This window comes from Melanerpes formicivorus, unplaced genomic scaffold (assembly GCF_026170545.1).
Source record: "Melanerpes formicivorus ecotype bairdi unplaced genomic scaffold, bMelFor1.0.p_v2 SCAF_42, whole genome shotgun sequence".
NCBI lineage: Eukaryota > Metazoa > Chordata > Aves > Piciformes > Picidae > Melanerpes > Melanerpes formicivorus.
This window is the reverse complement of record NW_027142394.1, coordinates 3384237-3401033: the sequence shown is the minus strand read 5'-3', so window position 1 is coordinate 3401033 and position 16797 is coordinate 3384237. Positions and strand designations below refer to the sequence as shown.

At 46.6% G+C, this 16797-nt stretch overlaps 2 protein-coding genes across 3 annotated transcripts in view; both read left to right on the top strand.

Moving 5' to 3' along the window:
* Positions 1-5834, top strand: part of LOC137451346 (ras-related protein Rab-10-like) — a 40702-nt gene extending 34868 nt beyond the window's left edge. Inside the window, exon 6 of the mRNA XM_068158762.1 lies at positions 5451-5834. Within this exon, the coding sequence (XP_068014863.1) occupies positions 5451-5525 (75 nt within the window). The 3' untranslated portion in view covers positions 5526-5834. The remainder of the gene's footprint in view (positions 1-5450) is intronic.
* Positions 5835-10957: 5123 nt separating this feature from the next.
* Positions 10958-16797, top strand: part of GAREM1 (GRB2 associated regulator of MAPK1 subtype 1) — a 111851-nt gene continuing 106011 nt past the window's right edge. For both annotated transcript variants that reach the window (XM_068158760.1, XM_068158759.1), the window contains exon 1: positions 10958-11385. In XM_068158760.1, the coding sequence (XP_068014861.1) occupies positions 11265-11385 (121 nt within the window). In that variant the 5' untranslated portion in view covers positions 10958-11264. The remainder of the gene's footprint in view (positions 11386-16797) is intronic.

Below are 16797 nucleotides of genomic sequence, written 5' to 3'. Positions count from 1 at the left end.
TGTGAAATAACCAGCTGTAGTGCAGCATCATTCTGGTCTGTGTGGTGTTAACAGAAGAGGGAGATAGAGACCCACACTTTGCCAGTGGGTTAGATGTGGTTTAGACATCACTGAACAGCCAAACTTGGGAGCAAAGACATCATCCCTGTTTCCTGAGTAGAGTGTTCTGCAGCCGTTAGATGCTGCTGTGCCTTGTCACATACCTTCTCCTATGCCTTTCCCTGCTCCCCCATTCTTTTTCTTCCTCATATCCCTGCCTCTTGCTTGGTACTGTTTGGGCCTTGTCCTGCATGTTCCTGTTACAAGAGTCCTGGCTTGCATTTTGAACAAGTAATTGCAACCCTGGAATTAAGAATACAGGGAAAATACAGTTCAAGAAGATGGCAGGACTGAGCTTGGTAAGTCAGCCCTCTCTGCTGGTAGTTTAGGTGTGGAAGGCAGATGAGGTTGGTTGCACAAGATTCTCTGCCATGCTTTGCTGGTCTGTGTGGACTACCACTGTTAAATAAAACAAAAAGTATTGCAGTCATTAACTGTGATTATTTTGTCATTAGAGGGAATAAAAACCCCTGGAATTTCAAGAAGCTGTAAATAATGGGAACTTTGGTTACAGTCCCTTCTGCTTGTTTCTCTAAAGCCCATAGATTTCCTACAGGCACTCCAGGTCTGCCTTTGGTGGGGGCATTGAAATATACAGAGTAAAATTCTTCTAAACTCATAGTGAGCCCCACCTCCAAAATAACTGAAACACTATCAGAATCCTAGAGGAGGTGAATCCAGCTTGTTATGGCACTGCTAATCTGAGCAGATTCCAGCAAGGAAGGGCAGCTGGTCTTAACTATGACTGATACATTTAGTCCATTAGAAGCTATTCAAAGAGCTTCCCTTATTTATTTTGTTTACAGTATTTCCTCTTGGGTACCTGCTTAGCTCTCTCTCCCTGTTCAGAAGAGGTGGGGAAGGGGGAAATGTGGACAAAAACTATCTGGGATCTCAGCTGTGTCCTCACAGTTCCTGTGTCTGTGAGTTCAGTGTCTCCTGCACACCAGTGATACAAACTCTGCTTAGAGCTGAGGAGGAGAGACAGCTGGCTGTGGAGACCTGGCTGCTCATCCTGTCTGACTTTCTCCACTGATTCTGCAGGAAGCTTAAAACTGGCTTAGACAAATGCTTGTCTGTTAGGTGAGATGTCTGCTGGGCTATTTAACAGGAAAAACTAGTATTTGATAGCAGGAAGTTTCAACATCTTACTAAAGTCACTGCATGGTGGAGTGGTACCAGTCTCTGGTGGTATTTTCAAAACCCCACTTTGCCCAAGATGCTGCAGGAGAAACTTGAGCCTCTTGCTACCATTTTGGTTCCACTCACCTTTTCCACACTTCTCTGCTGTTTGTTGGTTGGTTTGTGGAGGAGTGAGTTCCAACAGGCTGAGCTGAAATGTGAGCTTGGAAGTGTTAGTATTCAGGGAGCCCTGAAGAAGGAATGCTGCCTGCCTTGTTCTCAAAGGTGGGAGAGATTTGCATACCTCCCTGCTGTAATTTCAGGAGAGGAGGGTGCCCCACCTCTTCCAAGGCTTGGCTGAGGTTGGGAACTATGTGGGATTGCTTGATTGTTCCCTCAGCACTTTATGCAGGACTTGTAGTATCTCCTCAGCTTAGGAATGTGCACTGTTTTTCAAGTGTGTAGAGCACATTTGTTTAAGTGAATCCCAGGGCCTTATTTGTTTGATGAAGATCCTGTGTGGAATGGTCATATCAAACTGAAGTGATTCTCACAGTCCTCAACTTTTAAGTGGCTATTAAAACAAACTATTACCTCTGCTTTATTTGTGGAGAGGTGGCTCATGTCTTTCTGTCCTGGCTTATTTGCTGATCAACTACTATCAGCTAACGATTTTACAGATGATATGAACCATCTCATTGCCAAATTGGTTTCACCACTCTTAATCACTTCTAGTACTGAGGGTCCTTGCTAAGGATAGATGAACAGCTTATTTACCACCCAAAAGTACTATTACTTATTACTTAGGTGGGGTGAGACCCCACCTGGAGTACTGCGTCCAGTTCTGGAGCCCCTATTACAAAAGGGATATGGAGGTGCTGGAACGTGTCCAGAGAAGGGCCACAAGGATGATCAGAGGGCTGGAGCACCTCTCCTATGAGGACAGACTGAAGGAGTTGGGGCTGTTCAGTCTGCAGAAGAGAAGGCTCCGAGGTGACCTCATTGTGGCCTTCCAGTATCTGAAGGGGGCCTACAGGAAGGCTGGGGAAGGACTTCTCAGGATGTCAGGTAGTGATAGGACTAGGGGGAATGGAATGAAGCTGGAGGTGGGGAGATTCAGGCTGGATGTGAGGAGGAGGTTCTTCTCCATGAGAGTGGTGAAGCCCTGGAATGGGTTGTCCAGGGAGGTGGTTGAGGCCCCGTCCCTGGAGGTGTTTAAGCCCAGGCTGGCTGAGGCTGTGGCCAGCCTGATCTAGTGTGGGGTGTTCCTGCCCATGGCAGGGGGTTGGAACTAGCTGATCCTTGTGGTCCCTTCCAACCCTGACTGATACTATGATACTATGATAAATGATAAAATATTTGCAAAGAAGCATCTTCAGTGTTGAAGGAACATCCAAGTTTTTCCTGTTTAACCGAAAGCATCAGGTTGGATATAAGCTGCAGCTCTTCCAAATTCCCTGTTTCCTCTGAGCTTAAGGGAAAGCTGAATGCTGGAATTGTACAAACAGGGAATTTTTTGAACTCTTTCACTACTTAGACTGATGATTTTTATTTTATTATTCTGAAGAAGAAGCAGAAGTGAAATAAAGCCTGCTCAGTTTATGTCCACAATAAACAATCACAGAATGCCAGGTTGGCAGGAACCTCAAGGATCATCTGGTCCAACTTTCCCAGGTAACAGCTTAGTTGAAATGAGCTGGCCCAGCACCCTGTCAAGCTGAATCTTAAAGCTGACCAATGTAGGGAATCCCCTTCTTCCCTTGGGAGATGATTCCAGTGTCTAAGCATTCTCATGGTGAAAAATGTTCTTCTGGAATCCAATTGGAACCTCCCCAGGAGTAACTTGTACCCATCACCCCTTGCTCACTGTTATTTATTGTTCTCTGAATTTGAACTTCTTATTGTACCATTATCTCCCAAGGCTTTTTTTTTTTTCCTCTTTCCCCCAGAATTTTATCTGTAAACCAGGGTGATGTCTTGTTCCTTGAGATGACAGGGTTATGGTTGTGTACTTCTGATTCTGCCTTGCTCCCTCTTTTAAACAGGTCTTCCTACTTTACAGCTACACTCTGCATCTAGCCTTCAAGTGGCTCAGTTGGTAGTGCATCAGACCCTTAATGGGAAGGTTGTGAGTTCAAAGCTTGCAGTGGGCAATAGTGTCCTCCCTACTCTAGTCATGAGGACTGGGGTGACAGGTTGGACTTGATGATCTTTGAGGTCCCTTCCAACCTTAGGAATACTGAATGTTTAGCACAAATCATAGTGGCTGATGCCTGTATTCAAGGACCTTGGACAAGTGTGTACAAAATTAAAGCAAATCAGAAGTTACAAAGCTGCATGTTGGAATTTGTGTGAACTCTGAAGGATAGTAAAGACATTGCTGGCACTCCAACCAAATCACAAGTGCAGATGCTGTATTTCTTCATGCATGATTGATACGTAACTAGTGACAAGTCATTCCTAAAATCACTAAGTCATAGTCTTCCTGTACCCTAGATTTAAGGCCAGTAACTGTTAATAGTGTTATTGATGACAGTTTTAGCATCCCTCCTGAGGTTTAGACCCTATGATATCTTTCCTGCCCTCTGCTCCTGCCTCTGTCCATCATTTCTGATCCCTTCCCAGGTGCTGCATCTTCTCCCCCAGCAGTGTGCGCTGTGGAAGCCTATTGGGTCCGTGCAGGCCTAGGAAGGAATGGACTCAGCCAGTCTTCATGGGCATGGCCCTGGCACAGGGCAGCCAGTGTGCTGGGACAGCCAAAACTATGGCTACAGAAAGAAAAAGGAAACAAATTTCTTCTGTCCTCTGCAGAATTTGGGGGTAGCATTAAATATTGTCAGCCAAAGAGGCAAAAGGCTTATTGTAACATGGGAGAACCTTTGATTTTCCTCTCCTTTTTGTGCAGCTGAGTGATTTTAGGTGGAGCTTTGTGGATGTAGTCAATGTTCAACTACCTTATGACACTGTATGTGAAAGTTCTTAATTCTGAATCAGGATTAGCACTGCTTTGTGTGATGCCTTTTTTTGCTTCCCCTGTGCTCTGAATTTCATGAATTCCAGCTTGGAAAGCTGTCTTCTCTGGAAGCTTCTCTGTGTTGTCAGGAATGGTTGTTTATGGCAGCTGGGTTTGGGTTGAGAGAGGAATGTGGTGATTCCAGGGGCTGCACTTCTCTGTGTCTCATTACATACATGGTAATCCTGCCAAGAAGCAGGCAGGAGAAGGGCAGGTAGAGAAGTTAGGACATATTTTTTTCCTGCGTGTGACAATATTCTCTGTGTCTTTGTGCCTGAGTTCAGGGTTCAGTGTTCATAGTTTCGGAGCACATGATTGCAACACAAGCTCCTACTGCATTGCACAACTGGGTCTGATTGTTTCTCTGGTCAGCACTAATTATCTAGTTGAGTTTATTGCTGAAATGAAGAGTCCTGGGTTTGCTGATGTCTTTAGTTTAAGTCTACATTTGCAATCAGTACATAAATGATTTATGGGGGCAGGCTGCTATTCTGATCAGTTGCCTTGATCCATTTGAGGTATTTCTTGGTATGAGATAGAGGCAAGGAAATAGGGAATTTTAGTGAATTTCACAGAGCAAGTTAACATCCTTTATAAGAATCAATGGCCTCTGCTTGGATAGGATAGGATAGGATAGGATAGGATAGGATAGGATAGGATAGGATAGGATAGGATAGGATAGGATAGGATAGGATAGGATAGGATAGGATAGGATAGGATAGGATAGAATTAACCAGGTTGGAAAAGACCTTTGAGATCATCAAGTCCAACCTATCACCCAACACCATCTAATCAACTAACCTATGGCACCAAACACCCCATCCAGCCTCTTCTTAAACACCTCCAGGGATGGTGACTCCACCACCTCCCTGGGCAGCCCATTCCAATGGCCAATCACTCTTAAATGGGTAATGATGTTCTAGATTTCCCTATTCCTTCCAGCTGGAATTTTTCACCTCATGCTCAGTACTTCAATGATTAATGTACTTAACTGCAAGTTAGTGAAAACTGGGGTAGTCAACAGAAGAATCTGTGCATCTGGAACGATTCATGTGAGTAAAGATTTACAGGATCAGTTCTTTCTGTTCAATAGTCAAAGAAAAATATATCCAGTGACTCCCACCGAATCTTTTACATCTGAAAACGTGTGCAAATGCAAGCTTTTCAGCTGTTGTGTTCCAGTTCCCTTAATTGTTTGCTCTTGTTTGTTTTACAGAAATCCTGTGTAATTTATGACTTAGATGTTGTGGCTCTAAATGAAAGCAAGAAGAGAAGCTGCTGTGCACTCTGAGATACTGTTTCTTACTCCATTTTCTCCTCAGAAAAGATTGCCAAGGAACATGCAGGATTCTAAACGTGAGCCTACAACCCCAAACACAGTACTCAGGCATCCTTGGTGTCACACAGACTCTGTTGCCAAATGTTTTGATATGTTTATATTATATTTTCATACTTTTAATATATAAAGTTAAAATTGCTGTCTGAGTTTGGGACTATTAGATGCATCTCAGGATGACTGCATTTGCATACAAATGTTTGCAGAAATGAAACCCAGGTGTACTCAGTTCTTTCTTATTAAAAAAAAAGACATTTGCCTTGACTTTTTTTTCTCCCCTCTGTGTTATTTTATGGCAGGTTTGTAATGTATTGAACGTGGACATCATGACACAGGCAACCTTCTGATAGCTGAAATCGCTTCTCATTAAGTACCTAATATTTACTGCAGTCCTCTAAGATAATTTTGTGGGGATTTCTGGCTGTGTCTTTGATATCAGTTTCAGAAACCTGTGTCACCTGAATACCCTTGAAGTGGGAGGCTGCAAAGGTGAAGGCTGTGAGAAAAGAGTGCCCAGGGTGGTTGTGGATGCCCTCTCCCTGGAGGCGGTTAAGGCCAAATCGGATAAGGCCTTGTGCAACCAAGTCAAGTGGAGAGGCGGCCCTGCCCATCGCAGAAGGTGCTGGGAGCTGTTGATCTCTGAGGTCACTTTCAACCTAAGCCTTTCTATGATACACAACATCAGGATGTTGCTGAACCTCCCTTGGAAGGCAGAAACCATGGAACAACAGCAGTAATTATCTTGCTAACAGAAACTTTTATCAGCCTGTAAAATAATTCAGAGGGGTGTCAGCAGCATCCCTGTGTTCTGAAATGTTCCTTTTGTAGTGAGTGATCACAGCATTGAAGGGCTGTGCTGTGCCTGTGATACTGTGATCTATTTATGTTACTTTCTTAAAGTATAAATGCAGCAGGTATCTGGTTCTGCTCATTTAGATCTGTTTTATACTGGTATCTAATGTCTTGAATTCCAGTGGAGAATATCACATTTTATTTACATTTAAATGAGGGCAGGATGAGGATGCCAGTTTCTTTAATCGAATCAGGCCTGCAGGACACACACAGAGCAAGCACAGGTTGGGAAATCTGCAGAATTGTGGCTATTTGTTTATTTATTTCCCTCAGAGAAGTGGCTCTTGCTGATTATTAAATTTAGTGGCTTTAGCACCGTTTGTGAATGAATCATACCACCATGCAAAACTGTTGTGAGGTATCTGAGCACATCCCAGCTAACTAACTCCACTGGCTTCTTGTTCTGGAATGTCTCTACCCCTCCTGAAACAGGCTGACTTCTTTTTTGAAGGCTGTTTGCAGATTGTCATGGAATCAACATATGATTAAATTTGGTATTGAGGCAGTGAGCTCATCTGAAAATACTTCCTGAAGCACGTGGGACCTCATGTCCCTCAGCATGCTGACAGGTTACCCTGCCACCAGGCCACTGAGTATGCATGCAGAAGGGGTGCAAGGGCTGGCGGGGAAGGGCCATGTATTTACAGCCACTGCTGACTACTCATTGTGGCCAGTCACTTAAGCTGGTCTTTAGAGCAAAATCTGAAGCAAGGGACAGAGAATCATCTCTGTCTTAGTTACAACCATAGCAGAGGAAGAAAACGATGCTGGAAGGGATTTTGAGATGCTGTCTAGCTCCTCAGCTTACCTCAGCTTCAGATCAGCTGTCCCTGCAGGAAGATGTTTGGAGGCCTGCAGTGATGAAGGTTTCCTGCTCTCTCTGGTGGCATACAAGTCCTTACTTAACTGGTTTGGCAAGCAGGAAGTTTCCTAATACCTAACCTACCTGGTAGACATGGAAAGCAGGCTCTCCCTTTCCTCTTGATGCAGAACACCACCATTGTCTGTCCTCTCTTTTCTCTGTAAGCCAGAACATTCCTGTCCTTTCTACCTTCCCTTCTAGCTTGGGTTTTCAGAATCCTTTGCCCTTTTTGTTCTTCTCCTCTCAATATTTTCGAGTGGGCTCTCAAATATCCTGGAGCGTAGATCTGAAAACTGATCAAACTATTCCACTTCAAATAATAATGGCTGGATAGATTACAATTAATTTTGGTTTTTTTATCTTATTTGTGATACTCCTGGCTATGCATTCCAGCATCAGCATAATGCAAGGTAGCCCAGCACTGCTCGTGATCCATCATCTGGAGAAATGCTTTTATATCCTCATATGTACTTAGGCAGTCGACTGTTCCTCTGTGTGTCAGAACCTTCTGTTTCTCCTTACTTGGTGGCATTTCAAGTTCCTCTGATCTGCCAAGATCCTTCTGAATCTTAATGCTGTGCTTCAGCTTAAGTGGAGCCTCTTGTAGATACAGTCTGGAAATGCAAGTTAACTATGTTGGGAGATTCATAGAATGGTTTAGGTTGGAAATGATCATGAAGAATCATCCGGTTCAAACCCCACTGGTATTGACAGGAACACCTCCTACTAGACCAGGTTGCTCGAGGCTTCATCCAACCTGGCCTTGAACACCTCCAGGGAGGAGGCATCTACAACAACCCTGGGCAACCTATTCCAGAGTCTCACCACCCTTAGTGTAAGGAATGTTCAGTCATCAAAGATGCTGATGGAAGTACTCAGTAGCTCTGGATCCAAGGCAGATCTTGGTGAAATCCCATTCAAGGTATCCTTTCAGCTTGGGAGTACTAATTATTTCCAAATAATTTTTATATACTTGTCTAGACTGTATTTTGGGGGGGGGGGGGGGGTTAAGAGCACATTATGTGATAGCCTGTGATGGTGACTCTTTCTATTCTATCCATAAAGCCTGCTACCATCTGACAGAAGTAGACTAGATTGATCTGGAGCTGTTTGTTACGACAAACCCATGCTGCTATTTCTCATCACTTGTTTCCCGTTGGACTTGTAAATATTTATCATGAAAATCAGGCCTTTGCTATAAAGGCAAAGCACATGGAGGAAGAAGAAATGCAAATTCATGGTGGGGTTTAAGGAAACACAGACTATGGTGGCTTGACATGAAACGTACTGTAGAAGGCCCAGAGTTTTATGGGGTGTGTGCACACTGCAGAGGAAAGCACATTACCAGTGTCAAACCAAAATCAGTTTGTTGTGAACGGCTTCATTTCAAATGTTAGCATAGATTTGAACAGATGATGATCTGCAATGCTTTAAAAATCATTTTATTGGCACTGGAACAAATATATGCTGGAGATTTTACAGCCTACTGCATAAATGTGTTGTGAAGTCAACACGAAAGTCAGTCAATTAAAAAAGCATTTAAGAATAATTTCAGGGATTATCCTGAGCCCCCCCTGCCACTGCTTGTGTTTTTATGGTGACAATTTGCCATTGGTACATAAAGGCAGTCTCTGAATGCTGCCTGAAGGGCACATACACAAAAGCTCAGATGCGTTGTAGCTGAGGCCCTGATCCTGAGGTGGATCTGCTCGCAGGGATTGCTCTCGAGGTCTGATGGCTTTGGTAACATTTTGCACCAGGAGGAAAGCCTGGTAAGAGATGCCTCTAAAGGACTAAGTGCAGTGTGTGAAAGATGCATTTCATCCCAGTCAGTGGAAGTGCATGATGTCTGAGAGAATCGGCTGCTGCGAGGCAGTATCTGTCTCAGAATTCATGGTACCCAGGACAGTGGTTAGAAACTATTCTAGACAGACTGCTGCTTCGAGTTCAGGTGATCTGCTTTGCCTCCTACACTGCACCCAATAACCTTGTTAAACCTGAAGGATTTAAAAGCATAGTTTTGCTTCTTATATTTCAACAATAACTCTCTCAGCTATTATATTACTTTGCACTTCAATAGCTTAACTCATTGAAGCTGTTCAAAGCATTGGGTGAACTTGTGAAAGAGGAGCTACTTTGAAAACAAATCCCCTGTTGTGTTTTTAAAGCTAACTATGCTGGTAGGTAGGCTCTAACAGCAGTATGGCTGAGTGTGGAGAACAAAAGTTTTTCACAGCACTAGGACACCCCAGTGCCAAACTGTGTAGCTAAGCACAGACCCACATCAGGATGAGGTTCAAGGCAACCCCGATCCATTTAAAGCAAGATGACTTGGGTTTTCTGTAGCCTTCTGTGCTGACTGGCTTCCAGGGTCTTTGTTTCATCTTGCAGAGCATGGATAAAGTCCCAGTCTCTGTCTGCAGTCGCGCAGAACAAGAGCGCGTCTGTCCTGCCACTCCTCGGGCTGGCGCTGCTGCTGGCACCAGCAGTTACAGAGGCACGCAGCAGCTTGGCCCTTCGGCAGCCACCAGGCGGGGCGAGCTGCAGGACGGCTCTTGGTGCCACAGCCCTGACCCTGGCTCTGCCATCCCCGGCAGCCTCAAGGACAGGGATGTTGGCTGGGGGAAGTTTTCTGTCCCATTACAAATCGCTGAGAAGCACTTGCATGTTTCCAGACAACAGCCCAGCTTTAAACGTAGCCAAGTTTACTGCAAGGAAAGAAACAGTTTTGACACAAAAGTGAACAAGATAAACTCGAGCACATTACAAGGGAACCACCCAGGAGTTAGTTTTACTGTTTGAATTTCCCAGAGTCTCTGCATTTAAGTGTGGAGTATCTTAGGAAGATCATCTAAAACTTCATCACATAAGCTGCCTTGTAAAGAGAACTGGTAATACATTTTAAATTGTCCTGGGGCCTGAAGACCTTCAAATACACACCAGGTAACACTTGCATGGGCAGCAATAAGTAGGGTGAAGATTTTTCCTCTTATATGTGTTTTATATTTAAACACCCATGCATGGCTCACAGGTGGAAGCTAAATAGAACCATAGACTCATTCTGGTTGGAAAAGACCTTTAAGAGCATTGCATGAGGGGGTGGAGGGAGTGTTGGACTAGATGACTTTTAAAAGGCCCTTCCAATCCAAACCATTCTGTAAGTCCAAGCATTCTCTACACATAAAGTTGCCTATATTTGGGTTTCTTTTTTATGTAGGGTGAATTTTCACAGGCAAAGTTTCTACGCTAAATTAAAGCGCACGAAGTTGCAACGCAAGCCGCCTGCTCAAACCCGCTTGGCCGAGCGAGGCAAGGCATTTTACCCACCAGCTGCACCTGGTGGTAGTGGATCTCCGTCCCCCCTGGCAGGGAAGTGGCAGCACGCCAGTCGCAGTGCTCTAGGGCACACCAGACTCTCCAAGTTGCCACCAAACCGCGCACCCTGCCAGGCACCCCCCGCGCCCTCCATTCCCGGTGGCTCCTGGTGGGAGAGAGCGCGGACACCCGCGGCGGCTCCCCGGCTGCAGGTCGGGCGAGCGGTCGGAGGGTGGAGTGAGAGGGACAGGCTCGGCGCGGCACTCCCCGGCGAGCGGGCAGCCCGCCCGGCACTTTCCTTTTCGGCGCGGGGAGGAGCGGCAGCTGCGCAGGCGTTGCTCGCACCCTGTTGATTAGTCAGTGCTGGGATGGCGCTTCCTGGGCCAGGCGAGGCGGCGGCGACGGTGGCGGGCGGCCCCAGCCGGTCCCGGGGGGCGGCGGGAGCAGCAGCAACCACAGCAGCAGCCACCCTGCGGGTTTCCCGTTCTGCCTAGCCCGGCATGTCCCGGGGCGGCCGGCGCTGAGCGAGGCGGGGTCGCCCCGTCCTTCCCTCCGTCCCTCCCCGCTGGCTGCAGCCCCGCCGGGTGGGAGCACCCCGCCGGCGCTGCCCCGTCTGGCTCCCCTCCCATTCTTCCCTCTCTTCTTGCCCTCCCCGGGCCGGGAAGATGGACCCCGGCCCTCCGTTGGGCTGCAGCCTGAAGGACGTGAAGTGGAGCGCAGTGGCCGTGCCCCTGAACCTGCTCGTCAGCACCTACCGGCTGCCCCAGATCGCCCGGCTGGACAGCGGTGCGTGGGGCGGGGAGCGCGGCCGGTACCGGGGAGCGCGGCGGGGAGCGGGCGGAGGGCGGTGGGGGCCGGGGCCGCTGCCGGGGCGGGCTGCCCGACCCCTCCCGGGGATGGAAGGAGCGGGGAGAGCCTCGCGGTTCCCGCAGCACTTTCCGTGCGCACCGACATCTGCCGTTACCGGGCGTCGGTGCGAGGCTCCGGCTCCGTCGGAGCCCGTGCGTTGCTTTGCATCAAAATATCTGGGTAATGACCCTCTCCGCTCCTAACTGTGCATGTCCGGGGGAGCTCGGCGCAGCCTGTTTGCTCTCAGCTGCCTGCCCCTGGGAAATGTCCTCGCAGTCTCAGACTGAGGCGTTGAAGGGCATTTTCGGTGCTGGAGTGCTGTGATGAAGTGATGCTCTACCAAGGCCAAATCAGAAGGGATATTCAATAGCCAAGTGGGCTAAATCCCAAATGTTACACTTCACTGGGGGAAAAAAAAAAAAAAAACAAAAACCCAGGAGTAACGTAAGAAGCCTTTATGGTCCCCAGATAAGTTTTTATTGTGCTTCCCATGGGTGCTCACCTGCCGTTTCCAAGTCAACAGCGTTTTGTTTACAGCAGGAAATAAGAAGCGGGTCTGACAGGAGGGCTCTGCCAGCAGCCTTGCACCTTAACTGCATGTGTGCCTTTAGGTGTTGTGTCGGCATGGGGAACTGGGGAGCTCTGGGGCTGTTGTGGAGGCTCAGGTGGCTGCTTTCTAACACCCTGTGTGTGCACTGCGTGGCAGCTCCCTGAAAACTGCCCAGCGCTTCTCTCCCTGTGGGAATGCAGCAGATGCCTCACACGCCAAGAGAAATCTCCAGGCTTTTTAATGTGTGTTAGCTTTTGAAGTCACCTTGTACTTATGTGGTACAGAAGAATTCTCATGTAAAGTTTTGTATTGATTTGGCGAGTTTAAAATGTTACTCCCAGGTGTGCAGGTCCAGGGCAAGAGTAGTTTATTACTTAACTGCAGTCCCCATAATCCAAGATGGGGGTTTTCACCTCGTCCCTTGGTTATGCAGTGCTTTGCATATCCCTTCTAGTGCTTCCTCCAAGCAGGTTCAGGAAGGTGGCCTTTTTAACTGCAGTTGGCTGGTTTTTGTACTGCCAAGTGTGTGTTGTCCTGTGAGAATGGCCAAGCTGGTGTGCTCAGGAGTTCCTCATGGTAATACCTTCTGTCACTGGGAACAGTTAAGATGGCCTCCAGTCACTGCACTTAAGGCTGTCAATTTACTTGAGCTTCCTGGCAGCGATTCAGGCTTTAACAGGATGTATGTATTGATGAGTTACTAATTTCCCTCTCTGCATGTTATACTTCCCAGTCTTCCTGCTCCTCTTGTCTTGCTTTGTTGGAGGGGACCTGAAGGAGCTTTGTGGGTAGAGAGTGCTTCTGGGTTTTCAAGCAGGTAGTTTATTTTTGGGGGGGTTCTTGTGTCAGACATGGTGATGGGAATATCCCATAACTAGGAAGACGATGAGGATTTCATGCAAAGGCTTTTGTCCCACGTGCCACACTTGAAGCACATGCACAGGCAAGTAGAGGTAAACAGTCCTGAGCTCTTTTGCCCATGTCCTGAGATGGCCAGACACGATGCAGCTGTTGGTGTAGGTGTCCTGCAAGTCATGGTTCAATCACACACTGAGCCCTGCTGGGAGGCAGACTCAGGCGTAGCGCTGTGGTACAGGCTTTGGGTTGGAGCTGATTGAGGTCTGGCCAGTTCAGCATGCAGGCAGAGGCCCTTGGGTCTGCTTTTACCTACTCATGTGATGTACCATTTAAGTTCTGGGACCACAGATGGCAGACAAATCAATATTTTATAAAGAACACAGATGCCATGGTCTTGCTGGTATGCAGAGAACATTTTCTCTGTTTCCAAAGGAAACAGTGCATCAGTGTGTAGCCTTCCAAAGGAAGAAAGCTGAGAATATGCCATGTCTGTAGAGGTGACTGAAGCACCTGCTGTCCCTGGGTGATTGCTCTGCATCCCTGTCCTTGTCCTGCAAAGCTAACAAGTGAATCTCTGTCAGAGAAATGTCATGATGATTGCACTGACTCCAGTCCAAAAGTGTGTCATCCACTGCCCTAGCAATTTAAGGCTGCCTCTCTTAACTAAATAGCATCTTGTGACAGTTTTATCAGGATGCAGCTTTTCTTTTTTCTCCTCAGCACTGCTGCAGGTCCAGCCTGCAGCTGCTCATTGATGGGCCAGGGCTCAGGTGCACAGAAATGGCCTCATCTCTCCTTTACGTACTGAATTCCTCTCTGGACGAGTGGAAGCTGCATGTCTTTCATGCTGTTGGAAATCAAACCACCTGTAGATGTCTGTCTTCAGTCACCTTTTGATTTTGTGGTTGTCTTCTGTCTGTTGCAGTGAGTTCTTTCTGGGCTGGTTGTTTCAGTCATCGTGAGGGTTTTTTGAAAGTCAGAATTCATATCTTCTGGAGGGGCCAGGATGTCAGGGAGGGCTGAGAAGCTGGAGGTGTGTTGTCTTCAGAAGATGCCAGCCTCATTACATTGTTTCTGCATTTCTCAATGGAGTTAGCACTTGGTGGATTATGTTCTTGGATGATACCCACACCCAGTCTTTCACTGTTGCTTCACCTCCAGGCCTTTCAGTTTGGAGGAAGTACATGGGTATGGTGAATACAGTTTTATTCTTTGAGTTTGGATGTGCACCTCCTGGAAACATGCCCTTAAGTAGCTCAGTTTGATTTCTTGACAGAATGAAGCTATGAAATATTTATGTGTGCTAAATTTGGTCCTCTGCTAAGAAGGGAGGGCTTTTCCTGATGGTGTGGGATGAAGGAGGAAGTAATCTGTCATTACATCAAGATGCAGTTGGAAGTGCTTGGCCATCAGTGCCTGCTTTAGCCATCTAGAAGTGTTAAATAGGCCAACTTCTGGGTTTTGTTGGTTTTCTATTCAGGTGAAATTTTGAACCAGGTTCTGCTTTTGGATGCTGTCAAGACACAAGTCAAAATGTGTTTGTTTTGATCTGTTTACGTGCTTTAGTATTTTGCTGGTGAATATTGTTACATAAATTGAACAAATAGACTCAAAAATATAGTAACAAAATATCAGTCACTCTTGAGAGGAAGCAAGGAGGTTTTTCTGTTGTTTGGTGTTGGGTTCCCCCCCCCCCCCCCCCAACATATAGAACAGCTAAAATATTTCTAAGGGATAACTCGAATACAAAGCTGCTGAAAGAGTGCTTATCACCATACCAAAGAAAATGAATGGGCTTCATCTCACGCTGTGGAATTCTCTGAGTGGGCTGCCTCGGATGAAAAGAAGCAAGGCTCAAAGAGCAAGGAGAGAGGAGTGAGCTTTGTGCTGTGTTTTTCCTGTCCTCGCCCCCCTGCCATCCTGATCTGCTTTGTCACAGCTGATTCCCAGCCCAGTGACACCAAGAGGCTTGTGGGTGGGTGCAGTGGGGAAAAGATTTCTCTCTGGGAGCCCACAGTGGGGAGATCTTATCAGAGTGTGGTTGTTGTAAGAGGGCAGGAGGTGAGCGGCGCTGGTCTGAGAGCGCGCGGGTGAGCCTGGGCTGCATTGGTTCTCTTCAGATCATTGCTAGAAAAGGCTCAGAAGGAAGTTGTGCCTGTGACTTGTTGCTAATGCTGAAATGATGTCCTGCATGACTGTCTCAGGGCTTTAAGTGGCATCATTATTTTTCTGAGTATTGTTTTAAGGTTAAGATCTGGAACATACTGCTTTACATAGAGCTGAGCTTCAGGCTGGGCTTCCTTTCATAAGCTTACTGCTCCCTTTGGACTCCAGGAGTCTTGTCATTCTTTTTCTTAGCAGAGCTCCCTTTTCCCTAGCTGCTGTCACTGTGTTTCCACAAGAGCAGCCTTTGCTAGCAGGTAGTTTTCACCCACAGACTGGGTATGAACTGGAAGAGTTCACAGAAATTGATAGTTTGCGTACAAAGACTGAAAGTGTCTGTGATCAAGAGGGCAGGTGGTCCTCTGATTTTATCTGTTGTTTTTTTCTCTCAAGGGATAAGCATAATTATACATGCTCTTAAAAAAAGGAAGGTGTTATCAAAGATGTTGTGTTATGCCCCTGGGATCAGAGTGGCACTTGTCCTCAGCTCAGAGTAAAGTGATTCCCTGCTGTGCATGGTGTGGAAACTGTGCTGAATGTTTCTGGGAGACCATGGATCTTGATGAGCCACTGAGGGTCCAAAGGAAATTCTTCTTTATGCATTTAGAATCACAGGATGATTTGGGTTGGAAGAGACCTTGAAGGTCATCTAGTTCCAACCCCCTGCCATGGGCAGGGGTAGCTCCTGTAATACACCAGTTTGCTTAAGGCCCCATCCAGCCTGGCTTTGAACATGAAATGTGTGGTTGCTGTAAGGTGAAATGGCAGAATTAGTGGTTATAAAGAAAGGAAAAGTCTATTGAATGGGTAACAAATTTACAGGGTGATTTCATCTTCTTTACCCCCAGTGAACTCCTGTGAATGTCAGCAGTGGGTGACCAGTGATGCTTGTGCTGCTCTGGCTCCTGAGGATGAAGAGATTCCACTTGCTTTATTTCAGATTCCCTTTTTCTCTCCCAGTTCAAAACTATTGACATTGATGCCCATCAACCCTAGTCACATTCAGAGGAGTATTGTTCCTTGCAACACACCTTACTGTAGGGTTTATTCTGGTTCCAAATACCTGGAAACTGAGCAGCCTTGCAGCTTATCAAACCCATGGCAGTCAATAGAACAGCATGGCTGCGGAGATAATGAACGGTTTGGATTGCGTCACTCTACAAATGTGACTTATGTGTGCAGCTGAACAATGCTGTGAAACTACAAAGAGCTTTATTCTTTCAAGGTCTGAATGCTGCTATCCCTGCTTTAGTTGTCTCCAATGACCTCCTTCTTTTGAGAAGCTAGTGCAGGCTGTCTCAGTAGTCTGCTATAGAATAAATCTTTAAAAGGGATCATGTGGGGGTAGGACAGAGCTTTTTGAGTGGACCAAGAACAGGGTTTCAGATATGTTCAGACCTGGGCAATGGCTCTGGTTGATTTCCCACTCTGGGTATGGCTATCTGGTTTGTACTGTGGTGTGGTAGGTGACCGTTCTCATCTCCTGGGCAGACAGAGAAGTGGCCCCGATGTAAAGGCAAAAATCCTCAAGATGTGCTGTGTCCTTATGACTTAATTTCTTCCTTACATGCTGAGCACCTTTCAAACTCCACCTGTTTGTACAGTGGACTTTGCCATTGAAGTGTCATCTCTGAAGCATCTCCTCTTTGCTTCCTCTTCTTTCCTCCTTTATCTTGTGGTCTGCTCTTTCCATCAAGACAACTGAATGAAAAAATAATTGCCAGGTTGCCACTACCCACTGCTCCTGGGTTTTTGTTTAGATTGTTTTGGTGGTGGTG